The 26,140-nt window shown below is 38.2% G+C and overlaps 1 protein-coding gene across 9 annotated transcripts in view; it reads left to right on the top strand.

The window, feature by feature from the left end:
* The window catches only part of STAG1 (stromal antigen 1), a 207,162-nt gene that overhangs the window by 25,043 nt on the left and 155,979 nt on the right, over window positions 1-26,140 (top strand). For 8 of the 9 annotated variants that reach the window (XM_052804003.1, XM_052804002.1, XM_052803998.1 and 5 more), the window contains one exon: window positions 22,891-23,021. In XM_052804003.1, coding sequence (XP_052659963.1) covers window positions 22,993-23,021 — 29 coding nt within the window. In that variant the 5' untranslated portion in view covers window positions 22,891-22,992. Of the gene's footprint in view, window positions 1-19,366; window positions 19,505-22,890; window positions 23,022-26,140 lie in introns of those variants that run through there. The other variant, XM_052803999.1, reaches the window with a different exon arrangement.

Below are 26,140 nucleotides of genomic sequence, written 5' to 3'. Positions count from 1 at the left end.
ATTCATTTAAACAATCAATTTTTCATGTTACTACTAATGCATTAATTTAGTAAGAAATGATTATGTTCGTGGGATCCTGATAAAAAAGCTGGTATTAATGTGGCCTTTTGACTCCCATCTGAAGAAAAGTAGGAGCCAAAAAATCACATGAACCACCAAAAAAACACTGTGATAAGCATCACCGTTCAAATATTTAATTATAATGGCAAAGTCATGTAGAAAGGAGACAGTGGGTTTTTGTAAAACATATTTATGTGAACACTAGCACTGTATCTCCTCAAAATAGTAAGACAGAAGCAGAATACAGGATGAAATGTAGAGACTAATTTTTGGGTAAAAAGAATGCAAGAAATGCTTAGACTTAAATGTTTGTGGTCAACAAATTAATTCTGGAGGGTTTTATGGAAGATAAATAAGAATACAGTTAAACAGTATACTTACGCAAAACTGACTGCAGGCTACTGCTGAAAGAGGTATCCAGTTTCTCCTCCATCCTTCTTCCCTCGTTTTCCAAACTTCGTGCTCTTGCCAGCATAGCAACGGTTAACATTTCGTAGGAATATATTCTAAAATTGTGAATATATCATTTTTCAACTGGAAATATTTCCTACTTAGAAGGGGACGCCTGGGAAAATATATGAAGTATTTGAGACCAAAGTAGAGAAGCAGGCATTCAAAGGTGATTTTGCTGGTAGAGCTGAACTTGGTGACAGGAATGTAAATGGGGGCACAGACTCAAGAATGAGGGATGGGACAGGATGGGACCTTCATTTGGGTCAGCTGAAGAAAAGGGATGTGCAGGGAAGTTAGTTGCTGGCAGGGAGCTGTTACTCTTCTGGCTGAATCTGCGGTCCTTGAGGCACAGTCATTGAAAGCGAAGGAGAGGAAACTGCATGGGTCAAGATCTACATGGTCAGGGTTCTTTCATTGGGACGGTGGGGAGAAATTAGCCTTCCTGAAGATGTGAAGGAGAAGCGAAAAATCTGGATATGGTACGGTCTGGCTGTGTGGGTGGAGAGTTGGGGATGGTCGTGGTGTTCAGACTGCTGAGGGGTCATTCTGCTCTGTGAACTTCAACTGATGCCTGGAGATCACAGGGTGGATGTCAAAAGGACAAGCGGGGATTTTGTACTGAGTAAAGAAGATGCAGAGGGGAGAAGTAGATTTGGAAAGCAAATGATAGCAACTCTAGTATTGAATGTAGATGGTAATGAAAGTTGACTTGTTTATTCTCAGAGGGGTGTGTTGGGGTGGGAAAGAACTACATTTTTGAATAAGAAAAAACCATACAAGGTAAATATTAGGGAATGAAAAGTATTATGTTCAAGGATAGTATTGTTACAAAATCTAATGTGTGTAAATGCAAACAATTGGTAAGATGTGGATTTTGAGAGTGTTCTGGGGGAGTATGGCTACACACATGCAGTTGTTTGTGCCCTGCTCTGGGCTTTTGGCCTCGAAGTACTGGTCTTCACAGGTCTTTCTTCTGCCCAGTGTGGTGTGTTTTTATTATTGCAGATATATTTATACCAGTGGGGTTTGGGGGGGGGGGGGGGGAGAGAAGAATTTAACCAGGAATGGGTATAACTTTTTTTCATAACTTTCAAGGTTAAGACATCTTGCCTTTTTCTCAGTTATTTTAAAGGTTTGATTCATGAAACTGTGATCAGCTAAATTCTGGATTTACAAAAAGTTAATTACAGTTTAAAATTCTTGTTACAAAACTTTGAGAGTTGTGTTTATTAGTATCTCACTGAAAAGGTTAAGGCAAACTTGATTGTCATATTTAAACAATATTGTTTAATTAGTCCTGTGCCTCATGACTGCTGCCAGCTGTCCACAGGCAGCCGGAAAAAATTTTCTCGCATCTTGATGTGTAAAGTGACTTTTTAAGGCAATGCTTTTCTTGCTGTTCTTCAGAGTCTTAGATAACTGCAACTAGAAATGAAACATTGGTTATTTGTGCTCTTGCCTGCTTTGCTCATATGAACTGACTGCCAGATGGCAGTCAGAAAGAAATGCCTTTGTACCCTTGTCTCTGGGCCTCACTACCTTGGTGAGCCTGGAGATATATCTCACAGCTATCTTACAATATATTTTATATACATGTATAAGGATCAGACTTTCAAAGTTGGTCCTTTTTATCGAATCTTTTTAAAAGGATTGGTTGTGATTCAGTTTTTAGAAGATCCTCCCTGTTAAATCCAGGGCAAGTGGAAAGTCCCTGTAGAAACTGTTGTGTACAAGTAACCAGCCCGATATACTTGGTAGAGCTCGAGACCAAGCTGCTTGCTGAAGTTATGCAGAATTTCAGGCAGTATATCTTACTTTATATTCTGATACCCATAGTGTCTTCTAGAAGGATTTCAGCTAGCATCAATACTGCTATGTTTTGAAAGACTGGGTTCTGTGAGAGCTTGATGTTTATCCCAAAGCAGAAAATACAATGGGAAAGTGTTTTTTTGTCTTTGTCATGTGTGAAAATGATTTGAATTGGATTTAGAGAATGTTAGAAATGAAATTGAAACACTTTTCAAGGTCGTCTTGGAGCTGAGAAACCACTGCAGTGTTTCTTTCTGTATCATTGAGAGAGGCAGCACTTGATGATTCAGAGTCTTTGCAAAACTCTCTGATTACCCTTTAGGTTTTAGAGAGAATATTGTCCACTTGAAAATGCACTTGCCTTTCAAAGGTCAGACAGGACAGTCCATGAACAGGACGTGTCTCATAGCTGAGATAGGCAAAAAATTGGCATTTAGTACATGCACTTTCATGAAAATAACCTGCTAATATAAGGCAGGGTTTTAAGAGGAAACAATGCCAAATAAGCTACTGTTGGTAGTACTACAGTACAGTCAAGTTTTTAAATTGTGATAGTTGAATTTTCATGAAGTGTTCTTTCTGAGAATAACTAGGTGGCATTTTAGATGTGTACTCCTTTACTATGGTTATGCTTTGTGTATAATAGTTATCACCAAGTACAGTAACCAAAAATTGGTAGATATCTAGGTCCAGAGAAAGAGACAGTTGATTGACTTAGTCTGATTGCTAATTAGAAAAAACTTGACCAGGTGATTTTATGAAGTCTCATGAGGTTGAAACTGTATACTCAATTTTTGGTTTATTCAATGTATTTTAAAATACAGTGGTGGTGTTTCTTATTACAGGGATTTTACCCAAAACAAATAACAGAAACCTAAATTAAATTATGTTTTCTGTATACTCCTACAGATGATTTTACAAGTAGCTTGAACTTGCTTACATTAGACATTTAATGACACGTATGAGTGATTTCCCCTTCAAGAATGCAGTGAAGTTTTTTCATACTTCATTAATTTTGTGCACTTAAATAGAAATACAAGAGTTACATCTTGGTGCTAAATATGTGTGGTGGTTTTTGTTTTGGGGTTTTTTTTTTTTGGTAGTGAGTCTAAGCCTGCAATGGGTTTCCAGTTATTTCCTTTTGTAGACATAAAGCCACAATGTTTATTTTTTTAAAATTTTTCAGCGTATGTGATGTGTTACCCTGAGCTGTGGTTATTAATTGACAGATGAGTTACACTATGATGGCACTTAAAATGCACAACATGTATTTCTGAAAGCAGTCGTTGCTATAGCAACTTTCTAGTAGGTCACTGGCAGTGTTGTGTGTGAGTGTGTGTGTGTGTATGATTTGGCTGTTAATGCAGACTAATACTGATAGAAAAATGAGGAATGTGAGAGTCAGAAAGAAGGTAGCCCTTCCCCCCCCTTTCTGTCCTCTCCCCTCAAAAACAGGGTAAAATAATTTTGTGGAGAAAATGCTTACTTAGGATATTGCACGTATTGGCAAGAAACTGGCTATCATGTGCTATAATTAGATGTTTTCTTTCTATTTATGCAAAGATTATAAAAAAACTCCAAATTGCCTTAATCTCATTCTGCTTTCTCTTTGATATCTTTAGGGTTTGGTTAGGAAAGGAATACATATTCAGTTGATCCAAAAGCAATGTGTTGTATCTATTGAGCATGAAGATCTATTTTTAAAGACAAAGTACATCTGTAGTACATGCTGGAAGTGAAAATTTTGAGAAATTGCTTCTTTTTCCTCATTTGTAAGATCTTTCAGGAAGGTACAATGCATTTCTATAGCATTTTAGGCCAATGTAAATCTTGTGGTCTCATTCTCCCCTGGCCGCTCCTGTCTTTTCCCTAGCACTAGTCCTCATGTGAACAAGGAGTGAGCCAGTTCAGGGAGCTGATGCAGATAAAAACAACTTGAAAACAATTTAAAAAATTGCTAGTTGATTTCCTGAATTGTGTAAATGGGCAGAAAGCCACATGCCAGTACAGCCACAGGAGGGGGGGAACCACGGTAGCTGCAGTTCGGGTCAGTGTGCATGGATGGTAGTGACTGGGATTTTGAGAGGGGCTGAAGATGCTATTTCCCACTGACTTCTGGTTTTAGTTTGTTCTGAAACTTAACTAAAAGTTCTGTGCAGAGGACTCTCTCCCAAATTCTTTGCATTTGTATTCTTCTCTGAAATAGTTGTCTAATAGTCTCTTCTGGGTTGGTGGGTTTTTTTGGTTTTCTCGTTTTGTTTTCTCGTTTTGTTTTCTCGTTTTGTTTTCTCGTTTTGTTTTCTCGTTTTGTTTTCTCGTTTTGTTTTCTCGTTTTGTTTTCTCGTTTTGTTTTCTCGTTTTGTTTTCTCGTTTTGTTTTCTCGTTTTGTTTTCTCGTTTTGTTTTCTCGTTTTGTTTTCTCGTTTTGTTTTCTCGTTTTGTTTTCTCGTTTTGTTTTCTCGTTTTGTTTTCTCGTTTTGTTTTCTCGTTTTGTTTTCTCGTTTTGTTTTCTCGTTTTGTTTTCTCGTTTTGTTTTCTCGTTTTGTTTTCTCGTTTTGTTTTCTCGTTTTGTTTTCTCGTTTTGTTTTCTCGTTTTGTTTTCTCGTTTTGTTTTCTCGTTTTGTTTTCTCGTTTTGTTTTCTCGTTTTGTTTTCTCGTTTTGTTTTCTCGTTTTGTTTTCTCGTTTTGTTTTCTCGTTTTGTTTTCTCGTTTTGTTTTCTCGTTTTGTTTTCTCGTTTTGTTTTCTCGTTTTGTTTTCTCGTTTTGTTTTCTCGTTTTGTTTTCTCGTTTTGTTTTCTCGTTTTGTTTTCTCGTTTTGTTTTCTCGTTTTGTTTTCTCGTTTTGTTTTCTCGTTTTGTTTTCTCGTTTTGTTTTCTCGTTTTGTTTTCTCGTTTTGTTTTCTCGTTTTGTTTTCTCGTTTTGTTTTCTCGTTTTGTTTTCTCGTTTTGTTTTCTCGTTTTGTTTTCTCGTTTTGTTTTCTCGTTTTGTTTTCTCGTTTTGTTTTCTCGTTTTGTTTTCTCGTTTTGTTTTCTCGTTTTGTTTTCTCGTTTTGTTTTCTCGTTTTGTTTTCTCGTTTTGTTTTCTCGTTTTGTTTTCTCGTTTTGTTTTCTCGTTTTGTTTTCTCGTTTTGTTTTCTCGTTTTGTTTTCTCGTTTTGTTTTCTCGTTTTGTTTTCTCGTTTTGTTTTCTCGTTTTGTTTTCTCGTTTTGTTTTCTCGTTTTGTTTTCTCGTTTTGTTTTCTCGTTTTGTTTTCTCGTTTTGTTTTCTCGTTTTGTTTTCTCGTTTTGTTTTCTCGTTTTGTTTTCTCGTTTTGTTTTCTCGTTTTGTTTTCTCGTTTTGTTTTCTCGTTTTGTTTTCTCGTTTTGTTTTCTCGTTTTGTTTTCTCGTTTTGTTTTCTCGTTTTGTTTTCTCGTTTTGTTTTCTCGTTTTGTTTTCTCGTTTTGTTTTCTCGTTTTGTTTTCTCGTTTTGTTTTCTCGTTTTGTTTTCTCGTTTTGTTTTCTCGTTTTGTTTTCTCGTTTTGTTTTCTCGTTTTGTTTTCTCGTTTTGTTTTCTCGTTTTGTTTTCTCGTTTTGTTTTCTCGTTTTGTTTTCTCGTTTTGTTTTCTCGTTTTGTTTTCTCGTTTTGTTTTCTCGTTTTGTTTTCTCGTTTTGTTTTCTCGTTTTGTTTTCTCGTTTTGTTTTCTCGTTTTGTTTTCTCGTTTTGTTTTCTCGTTTTGTTTTCTCGTTTTGTTTTCTCGTTTTGTTTTCTCGTTTTGTTTTCTCGTTTTGTTTTCTCGTTTTGTTTTCTCGTTTTGTTTTCTCGTTTTGTTTTCTCGTTTTGTTTTCTCGTTTTGTTTTCTCGTTTTGTTTTCTCGTTTTGTTTTCTCGTTTTGTTTTCTCGTTTTGTTTTCTCGTTTTGTTTTCTCGTTTTGTTTTCTCGTTTTGTTTTCTCGTTTTGTTTTCTCGTTTTGTTTTCTCGTTTTGTTTTCTCGTTTTGTTTTCTCGTTTTGTTTTCTCGTTTTGTTTTCTCGTTTTGTTTTCTCGTTTTGTTTTCTCGTTTTGTTTTCTCGTTTTGTTTTCTCGTTTTGTTTTCTCGTTTTGTTTTCTCGTTTTGTTTTCTCGTTTTGTTTTCTCGTTTTGTTTTCTCGTTTTGTTTTCTCGTTTTGTTTTCTCGTTTTGTTTTCTCGTTTTGTTTTCTCGTTTTGTCTGCTCTAATTAGAGAGTATTCATATATATATCTTTTAGAGTGATCAACCTATAGCCAGGCCATTATTTTCAGTCTTGAATTAACACTGCCTTAAGATATTAGAAAATCAATGGCTTAAGGTAACGCATTCTAGATTGTGATAAATGAAAATAATGTCAGGTGTAGCAAGTATTTTATGATATTGTAATCTACTAGATTTTTCTCAAATTATAGTGTTGTTTAAAAAAAAAAAAGTATAATAATGTGAACTTTGTTTTGTGTTGCCTTTCGTGTTCTCCAAAAGAAATGAAGAAGCCATGCTGCATTTGTGGTAGAATCAATGTGGTAGAATTGTTCCGCTGTCTGGATGGGAGCAGTGAGAGATCGTGGTAGGGAGTGGAGGGAGGGCAGTAGGACTTTAGCTGCTTGCTGCCTTCTCTTCCAGTGTCTCCCGTCTCTCCATTCACTGGTTTGCTGAGGGCCAGACCAGTATCAAAGCTGCCATAAAGAAAGGAGCAGGGACATGTGGCCAGGAGTAGGAGGAAAGAGCAGGGACTGTGTTTTTCACAACAGCAACCCATCAGATTGGTTCAACCATTGTATGAAACCTCATCCCAAGATTCTACTGCAAAATAAAATCTCTGTTTCATGTTGGTCCCCCCCCTCCTCCCACCCCGGCCCTGCCCTGATATGTAGTTACATTCTCTGTGTTTAGAGAACGTGATTTGTGAAAGTGCTAAGTGTTGATTTAACCCTTGGAAAAAAACCCTCCTTGCCATTTTTTAGTATTTAAATGACTGTTGAATGCTTTATTAAATGTACTTGTTTATACTGTGTACTTTGGAAAAGCTTGCTCTAACTTTGCCTCAAGGGTGAAGGCAATGCTTATAGATTAATGTTTAAATGTATTTGAATAATTTGTAGGGAGATGGAGGTAGGACCAGGTACAAGAAAAATGAAATCTGTGTATTTTCTGTAAGGATTGTTCCTAGAGGAGATGTTCCCTTACTTAACTCCTGGGGTTACAGTTTTCAGTTAGAACTTGTTCTTATCTCATGGGAGTTGAGAATCTGTTTAAGGAAATGCTTCAGAATATTCCCACTCGTGCTCTTACAGCATGACAGTTTCAATTGTCAGTTACCATATGTATTTTTGTTTTATGTAACTGCGTAAAAGATACTGAAAATCCTCTTCCTATCATTCTGAAGTGCAGAAGAAAGTGTCTGCAAATTCTGCAACATTTGAAACTGTATACTCTGATCCCTTCTCTGCAAAAATAAAAGCCAAGAAGTCTTACAAGGGAAAATAACCTCTTGTGTGGATCAGCTGCTGGAATTTCCCCTCTCACTGGAGAGTCTCAGCTCCTGGTGATGGCAGTTTCTCTCTTCCGGAGCTTCTGTTAAGTTTCACTCAGTTTTACTAAAGAACTGTGCTGTTTCTATTTTCAGTGTCTTGTATTTGATGGTAGAGGTAAGCCAATTCTCTTCTAGGCCAGAGGCTTTTTTCTTTCATCTGTTATTTCTTTTTTTCTTAGTCTCTTATTCACCAGCAAGAGATTTGTAAGGCTGTCTATAACTAAGCAGAGGGTTGATATTAGCAGGCCTGTTACAGACTATCATTGTAACTAAGCAGATCATTTTGCGAGTAGCGTTTTTCTGTTTCAGTTGTTGAAGATAGTGTGATACACGGTCTGTACGCTGACCTTAATTTTGCTACTCTTCTCTTCCCCTGAACAGAGCTGTGACCTTCAGCAGACTCTGAAACCAGCCAGATACCCCTAAACCCCCAACACAGTTTTAAACGAGTTTTGGTTGTATCGGGATAGCCTCAGGATTCCAGGTTGTTCCTTGGTCCTTCGGAGATGTTGGTTTGTGCAGCAGAGCTCCTGTATTCCTGATTTCATCTGTTAGCCTGTTTTCTGTGAGGCATCTCACTGTGGCTACTCTGTATTTCTAGTCTATTGGTAGTTAATCCTTGATTTCCTTTCTCAGTTCACAGTGGAGGTTAACTATCTGTAGGGATTTGGGGGGGGGGGGGGAAGGGGAGGTTTGGTTGCCTTTTTTTTTTTTTTTTTTTTTTTCCAGTGGGAGGGGAAAGGGTTACTGTTTGGGTTGCTGGAAAAGCCCATGTTCTAGCTTTCCAGTACCACAAGGTACTCTGTTTGGGTATCTTTAGAAAAAGAAAGCAGTCTGCCAGTTTATGCTGGAACTCTTGATGGCTTCATTACCAATGTCATGGAGCAGCTTTTAACCAAGGGCAACCTTTGCAAGTGAGGCAAGATGTCTTCTTTCTTCTGTCTCTTTAAGTGGTCCATTTCGGCTAAGCATTATCTGAGCTATTTCGTTAAGCCTAACAGCTGCATTAGTCCAGTGAACTGTTTTGGTAAGTATCTCCCAGATCAAAAAAATCGTCCTTGTCTAGGAGGAAGGACTGGTGTCAGTTTTACTTGAAGAAAGCACTTTTGCCTAGGCTTTAAAGCTCACAGAACAGTAGCATGAAAAAGAATGATGCTTGCTCAGGCACAGTCACACTATTTACAGTTTTTGTCATCTGCTTGTCTAAGTAACTGTTCAGAAATAAAACAGATGTTCCCATATTTCTGTAAGCAATGCAAAATACAATAAAAAAAAAAGAGCCTCAGTGTTCGCAACTTACAGTCTAGGTATCCAAGTAAATTGGTGATAGTTTTACAGTTTGAGGTGTTATCATGACTTCAAATAAATGTGTTTGTTTTTCCTCTTGACTCAATACAATCTTAAAAGGCAAAGAGGAAGAAGGTGAGAAATAAGTTGTTGTATGGTCAGTGGAGTTAGTGGAGCCTGTTTTGGTAATCCTGTTATGTTCTTTACTGCAGTAAATCCACTAGTTTACCCGTGTCCTTGCAGGTTCCTCATCCTGTGTGTAGCACCACTATTGCAGTATAGTGTATCACAGAGCAGGACATGTGGGCGATGGGCTCTGAGCTGTGTGCCTGATAAACATGACAAATAGTAGCTCTCCTGATCTGGCCCCTGCCTCCACCCTCATGGGAGCACTAGGCTCAGCCAGTGCTTATTTTCAAAAATAATCTTTTGAGATACCTGTCCTTCTGTCAAATCTGTTTGCATTTGGCAACATGTTCAAAAATTGTTAAGAGATGGAGGGCAAACAGCCTGGTTGGATGTGAAGTCCTTGGGAAATGAAGCTGAACCAGCTTCTTGTCCAGCTTATGCATTGGCTTTTCTGTTCTTGCCTCTCCTCCTTGTAGTTCAGGTAACATTTGTCTGGTTTTTCCGTTTGTCCAGTTTGGAACTGGGCTCTCAACTGCTTTCACACAGTGCGATTATCTTCTTCCATCTGTACAGTCATCATTTCTGTATCTGGAGCAATGAACAAGCAATGAAAGATACTATTTTTTGCAAGCATTTTTTTCCAAGAAGGTTTCCTTTTTAATGGATTTATTGTGGTGTGCAAGATGTTTTTAAACAGCAAAGAATAGACAGTTTCAACCCCTGCTGATTCTTCCTAGGGTTGTTGACTAACCAAAATTAATTTCAGGGCTAAATGATAAAAGCTTTTCTTCAGGATTATTTACTGAGCTAAAAATAAATCTTGTTCCCAGGTGCTAATTTGTATTTTCCCTAGTGATATTTGCATTTTTGGACTATTGCAGAAGTATTTGCAATTTTACGTAGTACTTGATAATAACTTCTCTCCTATTTCTTCTTATTTCATTGATTTCTTGTGACTGGTGTGTCAGGGAGGTCATTAGGGAATGGTAGTGAGTAGCCAACCCTGTTTAGCTTATCTTTAATTTCTTAAGACCTTAGATTTGTTTTTTCCCCTTGTGTCAGAATCCACATCAGGAAAGGCTTGTAGGTATGGGGAATGTATTTTTTTAGGTCAGTTGACATTGCTTTGAAAAAGTACACAAGCTTCTAGATCACACATCTTTAGCTGGACATAAAATCACAATCCTCAAGCTCAGTACAGGTGGAAAGCAATTAATTGCTGTGAGCTCTGCTGCAGTGGGGGGAGGATATGGAAATCAGTATTGCCTGTGGGGCAGAGAGATAAGTTATAGGGATGGAGGAAACTAATGTGGTAGTAAAGCCTCTTTCCTTTTCAAGTCAATTAATTAAAATGATTGTGAATTTTTGATTTCCAGCCATGTGCTTTCCTAAGTCTTTAGGATCAGGTGTGAGAACTTAAAAGTGGAATGGTTTTGTTCTGTGAAGTGTTCTGCTGGTAAACCATTATTTCAGTGTTTGCTGCTAGTCCTGCTGTTGTTTTTCACCAGTGTAGTTTTGGGGAAGTCCTCCTGGGGCTTTGGTGAACTGTGTTAATCTGGGATCTGTGGATTTGGGTTTGAATTTTGACTGCAGTACGAGGCGTTTATGGTCACTGGGGAAACGTGTTTGCAAGGCTTTTTATTCTCACCTCCAACATGGTTACATGTGTCTGTTGGAAAAATGTGCTTCTCCTCACAAGTTTGTTGTGGTGGTCTGGTGGTTTTAAGATCGGAGGATGAGAAGAAAGTATTTTAAGGTATGCTTTTCCAGCAGAGGTTTTAACTGTATAGCTGACATAAGTCATAAGCTGTTCCATTTGTAATAATCGAGGATATAAAAGCAGCAGCAGTGACTATTGGTGTACATTTCAGCGATGTTTGTTCAGCTTGTTCAAAATGTTGATATATTTTTGTGTAGCTGTGTCTTTGGGGAAAGTTCTCTTTAGATCAGTGAAGGAGTGCAATGATGAGTGCCCTCGCAGCACACGCTGTGGTTCTTCATATGCTGCCTAGACATTATGGCTTGTTTGAATTTCACGTTGTTGTTGGCTTTTTGACAGTAGGTGTGTTGGTCTGGTGGACAGGAAACACCGATATCAGTGTAGGCTCTGGGAACAGTTTGATAGACAAGTGTTTGCTTGGTATCACACATTGGATGACTTTGAAAGAATATGAGTTTTCAGACTACAAAATAGATGTCATCTGTACATTTTTGGAAAAGAATAGGCTTGGTTTATCTTTAGAATCTCTTTCCTTAAGCCCATGAGGATTTCAGCATATTCATGGGTCTGTTCCAGTGCCTTTAGACTGAGGCAGTGTCAGGTTAGGATGGATTGAAGGTATTTAGCAGCATATGGATTCTGGAGTTACTAGTCTTTTAAGTTCTTAAGGCAAAATATTGTATCACAGAATGAGAAATTGGTGATCTGACTTAATACATTTGTGGTAGCGTTGATGGCTTTGATGGAGGGGTGATTTAAATTGTGTAGTTTATAGATGCAGTTTAATTCATCTTGAAGATAAGTTGCTCCCTGAGTAGTAAAGAGAGATATTCTTTAATGCGTTCTGATGTTTTTTGTTTCATCTGTTGTACTTGGATTAAAGACCTGCCTGGCTTCTCAGTCTTGGGGAGCATATGAAGAAGTTCGTAGAGTAAGAGAACAGGGTTGCTTAGTTTACTGGGAAGAGAACTTGAAACAAGTTTAAGGCAAAGAGGAATCAAGTCAGAGTTGCCAGCTGCTTTTGCTGATTGTCAGGGTTTGGGATTACTTATAGCTCTTTCTTTGGTATCTAGGACATGGTGGGATTTAAGGCTTGGGTAGTTTTTCCCTGAAAGGCTGCAGTTGTGGATTGTCACAGAAGAGGGATTGTAGTGGTGCAAGACATAGGTAAAGGCTATCTGGTTTGTTATGGGGTTGGGTTTTCCCACAAAATTGTTGGGGTTGGGAGGTAGGGTTTGATTCTGTAATTAATCGATATATATATTTCTATTTAATTACTTTATTGGCTAACTTAATCATTTCTGATCTACCTCTGCTACTTTTTTTGGCTCTTGTTCAGTTTGCACAAACTTTTTTTAGGAACTTATCAGGTATTTGTAATTTAGGTATTCTGGCTAATGGATAGAGGAAGGATATGGAAATTACTCTCCATGGTACACCACTATATTCTGTCAATACTCCAACAGAGTGTCAAGAATCAAGAGTCAAAAGATCTGTGCTACTATGAGCTCTTTTGAGAAGTCCCTTTTGTGTCAAGGCAAATGTGATTCCCCCCCACCCCACCCGCAAATCATTTACGGAGTTATTTGGGCTAAAAATAGTTAACAGTGGAAGGCAGGCAGCTTTCTTATGATTTCTGCTTAAATGAAAAGCATCAGTGGAACCCCTGTCCACTTAATGATAGTACAAGTTAAAAACGGTTACTAAAAGCAAGGGTATTTAGACTGCCTCACTGCAGAAAGATAGCATTAGGCTGCTACAGTAATGCCTATTGGATATTTGCTTATCCCTTTAATAAATGCAACCTCTCTTCTAAGGAGCTCAAAACACAAGGGATTTAATAATTTAAAAAAATCCACATACCCTGGTGCAGACATAAAGATTGTATTTGAGTGAGAAAGGAACCTTAGTAAAACAGGTGCCAATTAGCTACATCAGGCTGAGTGTTAAGCTGAATCTCCAACCTGTTAATAGAGAGGCAGTAGTACAGGAATCCACAGGGTTTTGTCATATGAGCATTGCTGAAGTCCCTGGACTGGGAAAAACTGGTACTCCAGGATCTTTCTGTTCCTGGACTGATAGCATTGAAAGACTCTCGGCCTAAAACTTTGTAAGGGTTATCTCTGGAGTAAGTATGAACACTGAGTAGCAGCTTTCAATACCTTAGTCACACCTAGATTATGTCCAGAAATCTTTGCTGTTTGGGGAACTTGGATCGTGACATCTTTGTAAGGACAAGGATCCTGACAGGTCTAGCAACTAGGAAATTGATGGAGCTGCTTCTCGAAGCTTGGAGTCCAAGACACCTGGTTTTCTAAATGAGAAGTTTTCAGAGGTGGGGATGCTTTAACATAGTCCTTCAACGCTGCTGCCTTCTCTTGGAGAACCGTTATCCCTTCATGTTCTTTTGAGGGTAGGATAATAAAGGTGCCTATCACGAAATTGGTAGAATATTACACTTTAGAGTGGTCCTACATTTACTTCTACTTGATACATCCAAGAGTGTTCCTATATTGACCATTAAATAGTCTTCATTAGCAGCTGTGTGAACTTAGAGAAGTTATTATCTTAGTGACCTTATTTTCCTCAAGCCTTTGTGCACGTCCCCCTAAAGTTCATATGAGTACCAGAATTAATCATTTCGCAGAGTTTTTACTTTATATGTGACTTCAAAATGCATGTTTTCTTTGATAATCTGGACAAAATGTTCTGCAGTTCTTCTTGGCTTTTCTCATCAGAGTCCCATATGAGGAAAAACAAAAAGAGAAGACAAAGAAACAAATGCCCAAAGAACAAAAACCTGACTCATTCTGAGTTTTTTTCCTTTATTCCAGTGTTCTGCATGTCAGGCTCTGCTTCTTTTTGTGAAAATTGGTTTTATTGTTGGCATTTTTCCAGATGCAATGAATAATAGAACACCAGATGTCCACTGCTGAGAAAAATTACAGATGAGTGAACGCTTTTCTGAGGTAGCATAAAAATCTATTAGCACTGCTTCTAGTGTGCCTGTAGACTGTGTACGCTCTTGGCCTGTTGTGCTTTGTGCTGTACAGAGATGAAAATCCAAAGCCTGTGTGACCATCTAAATGTGTTTGACTACACCAGGGATTCCTGCCTTCCTCTAGATGTGGATTATTTTGCAGGAATAAGTAGTCACTCACTGAAGTGCTTGAGTGTGTATTTAATCACTGGATTTAATTTTAATTATTGGCACACATGGATTTGATTGAGGGTAAAGTCACAGAAACATTAGAAGAAATGGGGGGGGGGGGCAGTGGTTAAGAAGGGATATCAAGAGTTCGTGTAGTTCTCACCCTTTTCCCTCCAGCAGGCACAGTTACAGTTATGCCATGTTTTCAGACCCAAAGCAGGCTGTGTTCCCAAAGCCTTGTCTGTTTTTTCCCAGCTGTTTCAATCTCCTAGGAATAAGCTTTTACCACAAACTTTGCTATGTTTGTTATACAGGACAAGTGTGACCCATCTATTTGGGATAAGAAAAAAATCTTCAGTGGTGGGTAATTCACATTTGCTTGAGCAAACTATTAAGTGCTTCACTAGTCCTTATCAAGTTTTTCTCAGTGTCTTACCTTACTGCAGTTTAAACCCGTTGCTTGTCCTATTGTCACTGAGAACGAGAGTTTATTCTCCCTCTCCATTGCCTTTGCAGCAGTTTTTATGTATTGGAAAAGAAGTCATCCTCCTTCAGTCCTGTCTGTGTCCAGCAGTACTCTCCTGTTGCTTTCCTGTGCAGGAGTGTTTCTGAGCCTCCTGGAACCCTGGCTTGGCCCACTAAAATTAACTATGCAAAACCCGGAAAAGTTTTATGCCATTTTAGTGAGCTGAATTGGCTTACTAAGAAATCACCTGAAAAGGATGGTCCTTTTTGGGGGGAAGCATTTCATTGTCTTGATAACTATCTTTTAAAACTTTATGCTAAGGTATGGTGAACACTTACGCTGTCCATATCATTGTTCAATCTTTTGCAAGTTTTCATTGATTGCTCAGTCTTTTGTTTGGAGGGTGATTCCACAGTTGCTATGATAGGCAAAATCTCTCTCAACTTTAAATTTGTCCCATGGGCTTTTTTGTGACTCTCAATGCTCTTGCATCATCTTAAAAAGATGAGTGAGTTTATCTTCTCAAGACTCCTTCTGACTCTTGAAAATACAAGTGCAGAAAAGTAGACGACTTCAAGGATCCATCTACTCATGCTCACAGTTTGAGGATAGTAGAACCTAACTTTCTAGAGCCCTTTTTATTATGTGTATTTTATGTTTGAAGCAGGTAGGTAGGAGGCTGCTAAATAGCTGATGTTATGCTAATGAACAGATGGCAAGGAGCAAGTTGTTAATTTAGACCTTAATGATCCAGATATTGGACTAGCATTAGAACTCAGTGCTGTAACTTATAGTTTTGTGAGATCAAACCATAATTATTTGCCTTAGGAGTGACGGAGTGCCCGTAGCCCCCAGTGATCTCAGTCACAGTTGTGAATGCTCAGTGCTGCAGAAAATCAGGTCAAGTGTCTCACTGGGTGTCCGTAGACTGAGGAGCAGTTATGTCTGAAGAGTCTGTAAGAATAACAAAGGGAAAGCAAGCTTGTTTTCATATGCTCAGTCCATCAAATTTATTTTTATTTAAAAAACCCCAATAATTACAAATTGAAAAGGATAAAATTTCTGTTCTTGAGCAAGCCATATACAGGCAGTCATTTGCACAAAGCATTTGATTAGTATCTTTAGTATTAGCTGTCCTAGGTGTTATAAGAAAGCAGTATATGATAGTATGGTTAAAAACTATTGAAGTAAACACTGGAGATGATCAAACAAAATTGTCTGAGTGATGTGTGACATTTGAATCAACTACGCTATTATAACCATGGTTAAAAGGTTATGTCAGCTTTCCAGTGTAATCTTAGTGTCAGTGCCTCGGCACAGACACACACAGTACAGGAATTAGCTGCTACCTTTTGGAAGCAGTAGCAGAAGATACAGAAAAACTGATTGGTTTGGGCAGTTCACACATTTTGAGACAGAAAACTAAGTATAAAAATGTGGTAGTATGACTTGGAGGTTTTTGTCATTTAAGAATTTTATTCCCAGCTCTGCAAGAAGTGATTTGCGTAACCTTTCAGTGTGAGGTCTTGCATTCGTAATTGTGAAGAGCACGGGATAATATTGCACACTAAAAAGTGAGACTTCAGATTATTTTTCTGGCTAACTGGGCAGGACCTTTCTAGGCTAAAAGTGTTTGGTAAGAGGAAGCAGCAACAACTGTTTTGCCCGTAGAGTCAGTTCTACATGTTGGTGCAACTGTAGTGTGCAACTGAGGAGACAACTGAAATTGAAGGCAATGTTAAACAGACAGTTAGGGGTTGCCATGAGATAATTCTTGTTCCTATGTATATATATAACACATGTGGAAATATCTTTAAAAATGGGAAAAAAAAAGAAACTTTAGTCAATGATAACGGACATCTACTAAATACTTCAATTTTGTGTACAGTCTCGTGTTTTTGTTCTTGGCCTCCTGTTTTTCTTGTATTATACACATTAGCTCTGTGAGCTTGCTTCCCTTTTTTAATGTATTAACTTCTTATTGACATTTTCTGAGGAAAAAACAATTGTCCATCCTCAGCTTGCTGTTCTGATGACTCCATTGTTCTGAAAGACCCCCTAGCCGAACCACTGTTCGTGTGCCACTGTTCAGAATTGTCCCTTTACTGCAAAACAATGTATGTCCATGTCGCTCTTGTACTGGGGAGCCCAGCAGTGGGCACAGCGCTCCAAATATGTCTTACCAGCTCTGAGTAGAGGGAAAGGTCCCCTCCCTCGATGTGCTGGCAGTGCTCTGCCTAAAGCAGCCCAGGAGATGCTGTTGGCCTTTGCAGCAAGGGCATGGTGGCTGGCTCGCGTTCAAGTTGTCTACCAGGTCTCTTCTGGAAAAGCTGCTTTGCAGACGGTTGGTCCCAAACCTGTGCATGAAGTTGTTCCTTCCCAGGTACAGGACTGTGCGGTTCCCTTTACTGAACTTCATGTGATTCCTGTTTGTCCATTACTCCAGCCTGTCCAGATCCCTCTGAACGGCAGCACAAGCATCTGGTGTATCAACCAACTCTCCCATTTTTTTTTTTGCTTTTGTTGTTGACGTGCCTTTGCAGGTTGGGAACTGCAGGTCCTACTGGGTATTAAATGGATAACAGCAACAGCAGAGACACACATTGGGGGAGGGATGTGGCATACTAATAATAGTGTCCAGTATGATTCTGAAGGATGTAGGAAATGAAGCATTGCCATGTTGCACTAGCCTAGTTGTTCCTAGTATTACCTCCTTCTATCATGGTTAGACTGGATTAAGAATATTGCAGACCACGTATTAGCAGAGTTTGCTATGTACTTCAAATATTGAAGGAACTCACTAGTGCTTAGTGTTAATTTTTCTATCATTTGGACTTTCAATCTTGGTTTAAATACTTATTAAAATGTAATAATGTAAAATTTAGATTTTGTGTAGAACTTCAACGAAATTATCTTAAAGATAGGCTAAATAAGCATTATGTCTTGTTTGGCCTTAAATGATGCTATGTATTTTCATTATCAGAGCTGGAAGATGTGATTTAATTTGGCTTTCAGTTCAAGTGGCCGCAGGGTCAACATGAATTAATCAGTTTCAAGTTCCAAACCTGTAGCAGAAACAGTAACATATTATGCTTATAGAAATACATAATCCAAAGCAAACAAAAACTCCTGAGTGATGAAGAATGTATCACAGCATTTGGTAAATTTGTTATAGGGTTAGTTCCTGATGACTGTTTTTCTAGTTCTGCAGGATTTAGAATTGCACTTCCAATTTCTAAATATTATTTTTACTTTGGAGATGGGATAGCTGGGCAGGAAGGATTTAAGTGGTGTGCTCAAGGCCATGCATGGGGTTGGATAAAGCACTAAAAGGCTAGAATTTATCTGTCTGCATGTAAGATCCTCTTTTCTCTCTCACCTTGTTGATTAAAGCTTTTGGAGCTCTGTCTCAGTGTGCAACATGTGCCTTCTAACAGGATTGTCGTTTGCTGCTGATGCAGGCCTTCTGCTTGTTGTTGGGCAAGAATATTGAGGGGACAAATCTTGTCTCTAAAGTGAACATGAAAAACTTGAGTTTTATGTGTTTTGTTTTATGGTGCTATGTAATGGCATGGCACACCATCGTGTATTCTAGCTTCTTGTCTATACAGGCAGTACATTTGGAGTTCTCAGATTTCCTTTGGGCCATAATGGGATGGAGAAGTGTACTGCTTTATCATTTTTCAACTTGCAAGAGAAGACGTAGCAGGGAGGACCCAGGGAGAAAGCAAAGTAATTTTAAATGGAGAATGAAGTTATGACGTACGGGCATTACCAATTAAGTAGTAGAAGATACTGCTCCGTCAATATGAGCCATTGTTTGAATATATTTTGCACTCAGATGGGATGAGGTCACTTGGTCAACAAGGAAAGGATTTTGAATGGGAGTCAGTCAAATACCAGTTATCTTTTATTTTAGATATCTTCTAGGCAATGGAATTAATAATGAAGTAAATCTTATTGCTAAATTGAGGAGTTGGGTTTTTTTGTTTGCTTGTTTTGTTTTGAGTTCAGCTTTATAAGGTTAGTTGAACTTGATTTGGTTGTTGCTACCAGATAGTTGCTTGGAACAACTCTGTCAGCTTTCAGGGTTTGTGTCAATCTGTTTGTTTATTGTTTGGCTAAAATGGGTAGATTACTTCAGCACCAGAGAGGCAAACAAACAATCTAAAGACTGCAAAAGATATGGGTAGCTTTTCAGGTTAGTAGAGACTTCAGAAAATATTGATGGAATGCATGTATCAGATTCATTGTTGTAAAACTGTAGAGCCTTTCTTAAACCTAAGCTCATTATAAGATACTTTTTTAAGAAAAACTATCGTAAAACTGACAACTTTCCCAAAAAGGCCTTTATTTATTTATTTTAAAGCAGCAGTTTTATATTATGGTCATTATGTCTGCCCTGGTTATTGTGCATGATTAAAAAACAGAAGCAAAAAAGAGAAATGTTTACTTGTGTTCCCATTGTATGTTTCAACTGAATGGTGTCTTCTAGTGCCTGCTTTATATTTGTTTATAGGTCATTTTTAACTATGCCAGCATAAATTTGTCATCTTAAAATATACATGTACAGGTTTAAAAAGCTGCAAACATGCTAAGGTCATTAAAATTGGGATTGAATGAAAACATTGTACTTTTTTTTTAAACTCCTAAAATAGAAGCACTTGACTGCAATTTAAAGGACAACTTCAACTGTATTTTGTTTATTGTAGTTTAAATAACCCAAAATGCAGAAGTATGAAGTGTTCCTCCCCCTGCTCTTCTCTTCCCCAGGATAAAGGAGACAAAATGGGAATCTGTCTCAAGCTTTCAGGATTTTTTTTATCAATGGCTTTATTCTCAGTCTGAATGAGACAGAAAGGAGGAGACTTTGACTTTCCTGTTTATAAGAACATCATCTTTAAGAAACAGGTATTTCTTTTATTAAAACCAGAAAAAATGTGAAAGTTCACATTTGTGTAGTCCATAAGGATCAATGATTTTTCCACAGTTGTCAAAATGAATTTAATTGCATGACTAAATTGAGAACGCTGTTCCAAGCACATACAGCTTTTCATTAGTCACTATAGTGCCTTATTTTATTTCCAAACCAAGCCTAAGTAACATGGGTGATAATTTAAGACTGAGTTTTGGAAGCAAGTGGTGGTGTTTCTGTGAGCATAGAGGAATGTAACTGTTGAGGGAAGTTGCAAGGCAGTTATCCCAAGACTGTTAAGGGTTTGCTAACTTCAGCTGAGTATCTGAGTTATCCAGAAGATATAATAGCCAGCAGAACTGGAGTGGGACATGTGTGAGGGATATGGCTGATGTGGATTGTGTAATGGGGCGGTGCTATTCCATGTAATGTAAGACTCCACTTCTGGTCAGTCCCACAAAATGAGCAGGATTGTGCATTTTCTTTTTGGGCTTCTGGTGCTAAGCTGTTCCTTTTCTGGCTCATCAGTATTGACAATTCTTATGTTTTAGCACTCTTTGGCTTAACACTCCTTAAGTGCCTTTATTAACACAAGACAGTAGATGGGCAACTTTGTCATCTTCTAGATGGTCCAGCCTGGACCTAACCACATACAGATGGGTCTTTTCCAGCACTGTTTTGCAGTTTCCTGTTTAGCATAGGGACTGTGAGAAAATACCACGGGACCTTGCAGTTCCCTGTGTGTCAGGTTATCTGCCATTATCACCGTGTCAAGGCTGTGGGTCCAGCCTCCTTGGTTCTTCAGTCGCTTCTGAATGAAATAGCTCCTCTCTTCTCTTGGCTCTTCATACCCTTCACTACATACTTTCTTTTAGACCAGGATTTTGCTTTTCAAGTAAGTTATCTCTGAGCAAGTATAATTTTCCTTGTGTGTGAAAGCACTTCCCTAGAGCAGTTGTATGCTGCTGGTTGCTATATCTGAGCATGCACAGCACGCCAGTTGTGAAGGGTGATAACTAGGTTAAAAAAGAAAATTAAAAAAAAAAAAAAAAAAGAAATTCCACATAACAGTTGTGCAGGATGCCTTAAACATCTGTGGAAAATCTCTCTCATGAAACACGCACAAATTTTCTTGAACTTCTTTTGAAAGCTCTTCTGAAAAGGAAGATTGATGCCTAGTATCCTGCTGGAATTAGATAATCTGAAGATCCAAAATGGATAGGTTTCCTCTGAGGTCTAGTTAGTATATGCAAGAGTGTGTGTGTGTGTGTGCGTGCTTGTGGGTACAAAAAATATACTTTTTTCTTCTGATTTAAACAAAGGGAAGGTATTACAAAAATGTGTACATCTAATTGTCATGGCAGGAAGAAAAAATACTTGCAGAAACTTAGTCAAAAGCTTTCTTCTTCTGTTTCAGGATTTTATTAAATATTCTTCTTATTATTAGTATTTAGGTATAACCTATTTTGTGACCACCAGAGTGCACGTTGTTCCGATTCTAGTGAACCTCTCCATTTCAGAGATCTGAACATTCCCTTTTTTTGGTCATATAGGAAATCAACTCAAAACTTAATTCAGTCTGATGCTATGTTTCTTTATAATAAATTCTTACAGGTGTCTGAAATGGCTGCTTTATGTTGTTGAATGGGTGTGTTGTTCCCCTGTTAAGAGTAATTGCATCCTTTAAAACATAGTAATGACTAGTGTCTCTAATGAAGAAACACTGTTAATGGAAACAAGTTATGGAAATAGCACAAATAGCATGTCATATAACATTTTTGTTCATGACAAACTCGGACAAACTTGTGTCTTATAGTGAAACTGGAGAGCTTTTACAGCAACCTGGTGTGCTGGCTGTGGAAAATGACCCCCTTTAAACCATTAATGTTAGAGTGATACCTTTAATTCCAAACAAACTTCTCTTTTGTTAACGTTTGTTTTGCAACAAAGTGGCTTGCTAATGATACCTTAGGAAAAAACAGCCAATGAGATGGCAGTATATAGTGAAAAATTTAAATTTGTTGACGAGATGCTGTAAGTAAAACTGTTGGTGGTGCAAAGTAGTAAGTACTGGAAGAACTAGTTGTATGCATCTGTGAGTCTAATTGGAACTGTAATAACCAGAGGCAAAAAAGTCTGTTCATGCTGTACAGTTATGGTTTTGGTAAATAAATACTGATGTGCATATAGTAGGATGGCAAATAATGCTTTACATGTTGTACTGTTTTGCTTAGACTGGTGCAGTTTTATTTAGATACTGTGTTTGGTGCAGGTCACATTACCTCTTCCTGGGTTGATTTTCCCGCTGTCTTGTGCAAAGCTACTAGAGCACTGAAAAAACTGCCCATTGAGAAATAATTAAATATTTAAATAAAAGAGATTTAAAATATCCCATGTTTTAAAAACATGAAGTTAAGTCCTTGGTATTCACTGCCATTGCTCAACTGCAGTCCTCCATGCGGATATTTATATTACCCCAGGATCTGTAAAAGGGGAGAATGAAAGAAATTATTTTCGTTTCTCCAGAACTTGCATTTTCTGGAAGAACGGGATAGCAGCTCTATGTTTTATTACATCAAAGATTATTGCATCTGTCACACTGCCATTATTGAATGATAGTCACATCTGCTGGCATTAGTCAACTCCTTGATTAGTCTTCTGGGCAGAGTGATGTTAGTAGTGGGTGTAGTGGTACCACAGATGAAGTCTAGTTTATTGTTTAAACTTACAACTTTGGTTTCATCAGGTTAAAATAGTTTCTGTTGCAGTTAGACATTTGCACAGCTTCTGACTATTCTGTGAAATTCAGTCACATAAAACTGTGAGCCAGTGAGTCTGACTGAATAGGTGTAGTTCCATTGAAGGGAAAGTTGTCAGAAATATTATCTTCTACTTGTTTTATTAAAACCTGTATGATTTTAGGTGCAGATCTTTTGTCTTGATTCAAAACTAGGAAAGACTCTTTCTCATGAAACCAAACTTTTGTCTTGCAAGTTTAATCTGTTGTATGACTAGAAAATAAATTCCTTAAATCTAGATCGTCACATTTTCTGATTGCTTAGGCTTATATATTTATCTTGTTTATTTAAATTTTCTTAGAGTTCTGCTTGTGTTTTTGCATTAGAGTTACCACAAACAAATATGGGAGGTAATGCAAAATACTTTGTGCAGTTAAAAACAAAAAAAGTAAAGTTGCCTAAACAGAATAGTAAAAACTGAATGCAAGAATATGATTAAGCTGTCTTGGGGATATCCGTTCTAAATTTCATGTGGTTTAATAGTGATGCTACTTCAAAATTGACCATTTTTGTTTACAGTGCTTTTTATTCAATGTATGACTATTTTGGAATCACATCTAACAATTTTTTTCTCTATTTTACAGACTGGACTTTGACATTCTTTTCATGAAAGAGGTTTCCAAGTAGTTGTCTTATAATAACTTTGAGAAGAAGTTCTATGTAGCTCTTTCAAGAGTGCTGCAAAAATGATTACTTCAGATTTGCCAGTACTACAGTGAGTATATGTTTCTCTATATATTTGAAATCTTCAGTTTTAAAAAGGTTGAAGTAAATGGAGAGGTGATCGTGAGGATAAAGCACAAGCTTGAGAGAAGTGCAGATTAGTGTGACTGTTCTAGGCCTCCTGTGTTTTCATATGCTGAAAAACTGTAAAAAATCAAAACACTTAATCTAAAAGATATTTCTTTATATGTATGGAGATTTAACTTTGCTGTGAAAAGCAAAACAAGATCTTTGCTACTTTTATGCTTCTGAATGTTGTGAGATTTCAGAAATGTATATGGGTTTTAGTCATAATTGACCATATTTGTGTATTCCAGTTGTGTACTCTTTCTTACAATGAGCTGTATTTATTGTGCAAAATGCCTTTGGCTTCTGCAATTGAAGACAGCAAGTGGCATTAGCATGTTTTGATCTTGCTGGGAAATAGGAGTGGCTTATACAAATGGGAACATCACTGTGCTGGGTAAAGTGAACTATTGGAAAGAATAGAGTGGAAGTCTATGAGAGAAGCTAGAGAGTAAATCAAGTAGAGTTAAGAAAGGAATTTTAGAAACGGGAACAAAATGGAGCTTTATTTGATGTGGTGGGTTGACTGTGGCTGGCTGCCAGACACCCACCCAGCTGCTCTCTCACACCTCTCCTCAACAGGACATGGGGAGAAAACAAGATGAAAAAGCTCATGGGGTGAGATAAAGACAGGGAGATCACTTACCGATTGCCCTCATGGGCAAAACAGACTTGACTTGGGAACAATTAATGTATTGCCAATTAAAAAAGATTCAGGTGATGGTGAGAAACAAAGACAAAAACTAAAACGTGTTCCCTCTCCCCCCTGCCCTTTTCCTCGGTTCAGCTTCACCTCTTTGTTCCTGACCCCTCTACTCACCCTCCCAGCATGGGGCCCTCGGCATGCAGGTACCTGCTCCAGTGTGGGCTCCCCAGAGGTCCACCTAGAGGGGAGCCTATGCCGGGGCACCGGCTGCACCTTCTCCTTCCTCCTACTGCTCGCAGGGCTGGTCCCTCGTCCCTCAGGGCGTTCAGCCCTTTCTTCAGTAGCTCTCACAGAGGCACCTATGGCTCCCCTGACAGGCCCAGCTGTGCCCTGCCCTGGGGCCGTTGGAACCAGCTGTGCCCAGCACACAGCACCGGGCAGCCCTGTCCTCTCCTCACAGAGACCCCACGGCCCTGCTGCCAGCTCCTGGGCACCTAGATCAAATACATTTGGTAATTATCTAATGTTTAGGGTATTTTTGCTTGGAATGAACCTATGAAAATAGGAATCATCACAGGGTATAAAAGAGCCTCAGTTTATCAAGGTTGAGTGGTGTTCCAAAGCTAAGATTTCAAATGCCTTTATTTAAGAAACTGAATGCTTGGACAATTGTAAAGTTATTTCACCTTAATAATAACACACTCTGCATTGCAATTTTTTCTTACATTTTTAAAACCTCTTTCAAAAAAAGTTAATTTCTGCTGTAGGTGAGCACATGGCTAAAGACAGGGATGACCCTGATGGGTAGCACTGAGGAGGGAATGTCAGCCCTTGGTGGGGGTTCTGGTTAGCTTTGAGGGTAGTTGTGGAAAAAATTTTTCTTGGTTTCTATTTTCCTGGATGTGCCACATTCAAGAAGTGAGAGTGTGCTTGTGAAATGTGCCAAGGACAAAAAGCTGGGAGATTCTGTCATGGCAATGGTAGGAAAGGGATATTCCCATTCCCAGGTCAAGAAGCTAGATGGCCTTAAGTAGTGAATGAAATATCGTAGAGTTTAAGGTTAAAAAGTGCATATTAATAGATTTGGTAACTCTGCACACCAGCTGAAAAACCTGAGGAACATTAAAGATGTCAGCATATTCTTTTAATCAGAAGATGCTTGTGAGCCACCAATATTATGCAACGTTAAAAAATGAAAGAAAACATGTATGTTGTTTTTTCTGGTAGAGCTGGGAATCATCTAATGCCACTGTGCGAAGTGTTGGTGAGATGTCATCATCAGTAATACATATAGTTTTGGTTGCTCATAAACAAGAGAAGGTCTGTCTTTTTACAAAAACATCAGTAGGATTTGCACATAATGGTTTTGAGACTGTTCTGAGGGCTCAGCACATTAAGTCTAGTGTGGACGAGGTATCAAAGAAAGTGATAACCACTACTTTAGTAGGTCCCAACCAGACTTTCATTAGAAAGGAGTCTTGAGGGTGAGAACAGCTGAAGCAATCTTTGGCTTAGGGGTATTAGCTTCACACATTTAGATTTGGGAAGCCACAATCTGGTTCCACATAGAGAAAGTCAAGGTTTTCTTTCTAGCTCTTAAATAAGCAGCTTTGAAGGATTATTATAATCTACCACTCCTATGCCTTATTTCTACTTTTTCATAATGTTTTCTAATCTTCTTGGCTACCCGCTTTAAACAAAAGGTCCTAAAGTCAATTTGATGTATTAACGTACTTTGCTTAGGACCGTATCAAATATTCCCTCCCACATTCTTCTCTGTTGAGTGGACATGAAAGGAGAAATCTTTAATCTTTCTGAATTCATAGAAGTGGCTTCAGAATGCAGTGAAGACAGGATTTCACTTATTGGTGTTTCAGATGTAGGGAAAAAACCCTCTGGTGTATTTGACCTGGGTGACTGACTGTTATGAGTTGTCTCTCAATGGGATGACTCATATTTGCTGTGAGGCATGTTCCTCTTTAGATTTTGAAGATCAACCATGAAAGCTGATTCATCCATGATTCATGAGCCTGTGCATTTAGCCATTTTTCTTCATGAATGCTTTTTTTTCCACAAGGCTGAGTCTGGTGGTAGCAATTACTGAATTTATCTCTGCCAGAACCTTGAGCCACCTCAGCAACACCAATAAAAGCTTATAGAAGCATTTTTATTTACAAAACCTGATACCTCAACGTAGGTTTTTGGTGTGGTGTCTTTTTAAGGAGGGGTGGTATAAGCTCTATAGCTAGGGCTCTATGTAATAGTAGAAGGAAGGTAAATATGTTTTGATTTATTTTGCAGAGATGTGAAATTTACTGTGTCTGTGGAGTATGTTCTGCAGAAGCATGACATGGTAAAGGGCTGCCCAGTAATCTGTTAATTCTTCATTACCATATGGT

Source organism: Harpia harpyja, chromosome 12, assembly GCF_026419915.1.
Source record: "Harpia harpyja isolate bHarHar1 chromosome 12, bHarHar1 primary haplotype, whole genome shotgun sequence".
In the NCBI taxonomy this organism is placed as follows: domain Eukaryota; kingdom Metazoa; phylum Chordata; class Aves; order Accipitriformes; family Accipitridae; genus Harpia; species Harpia harpyja.
The sequence above is the reverse complement of the archived record's forward strand: the minus strand, read 5'-3'. Positions and strand labels throughout refer to the sequence as shown.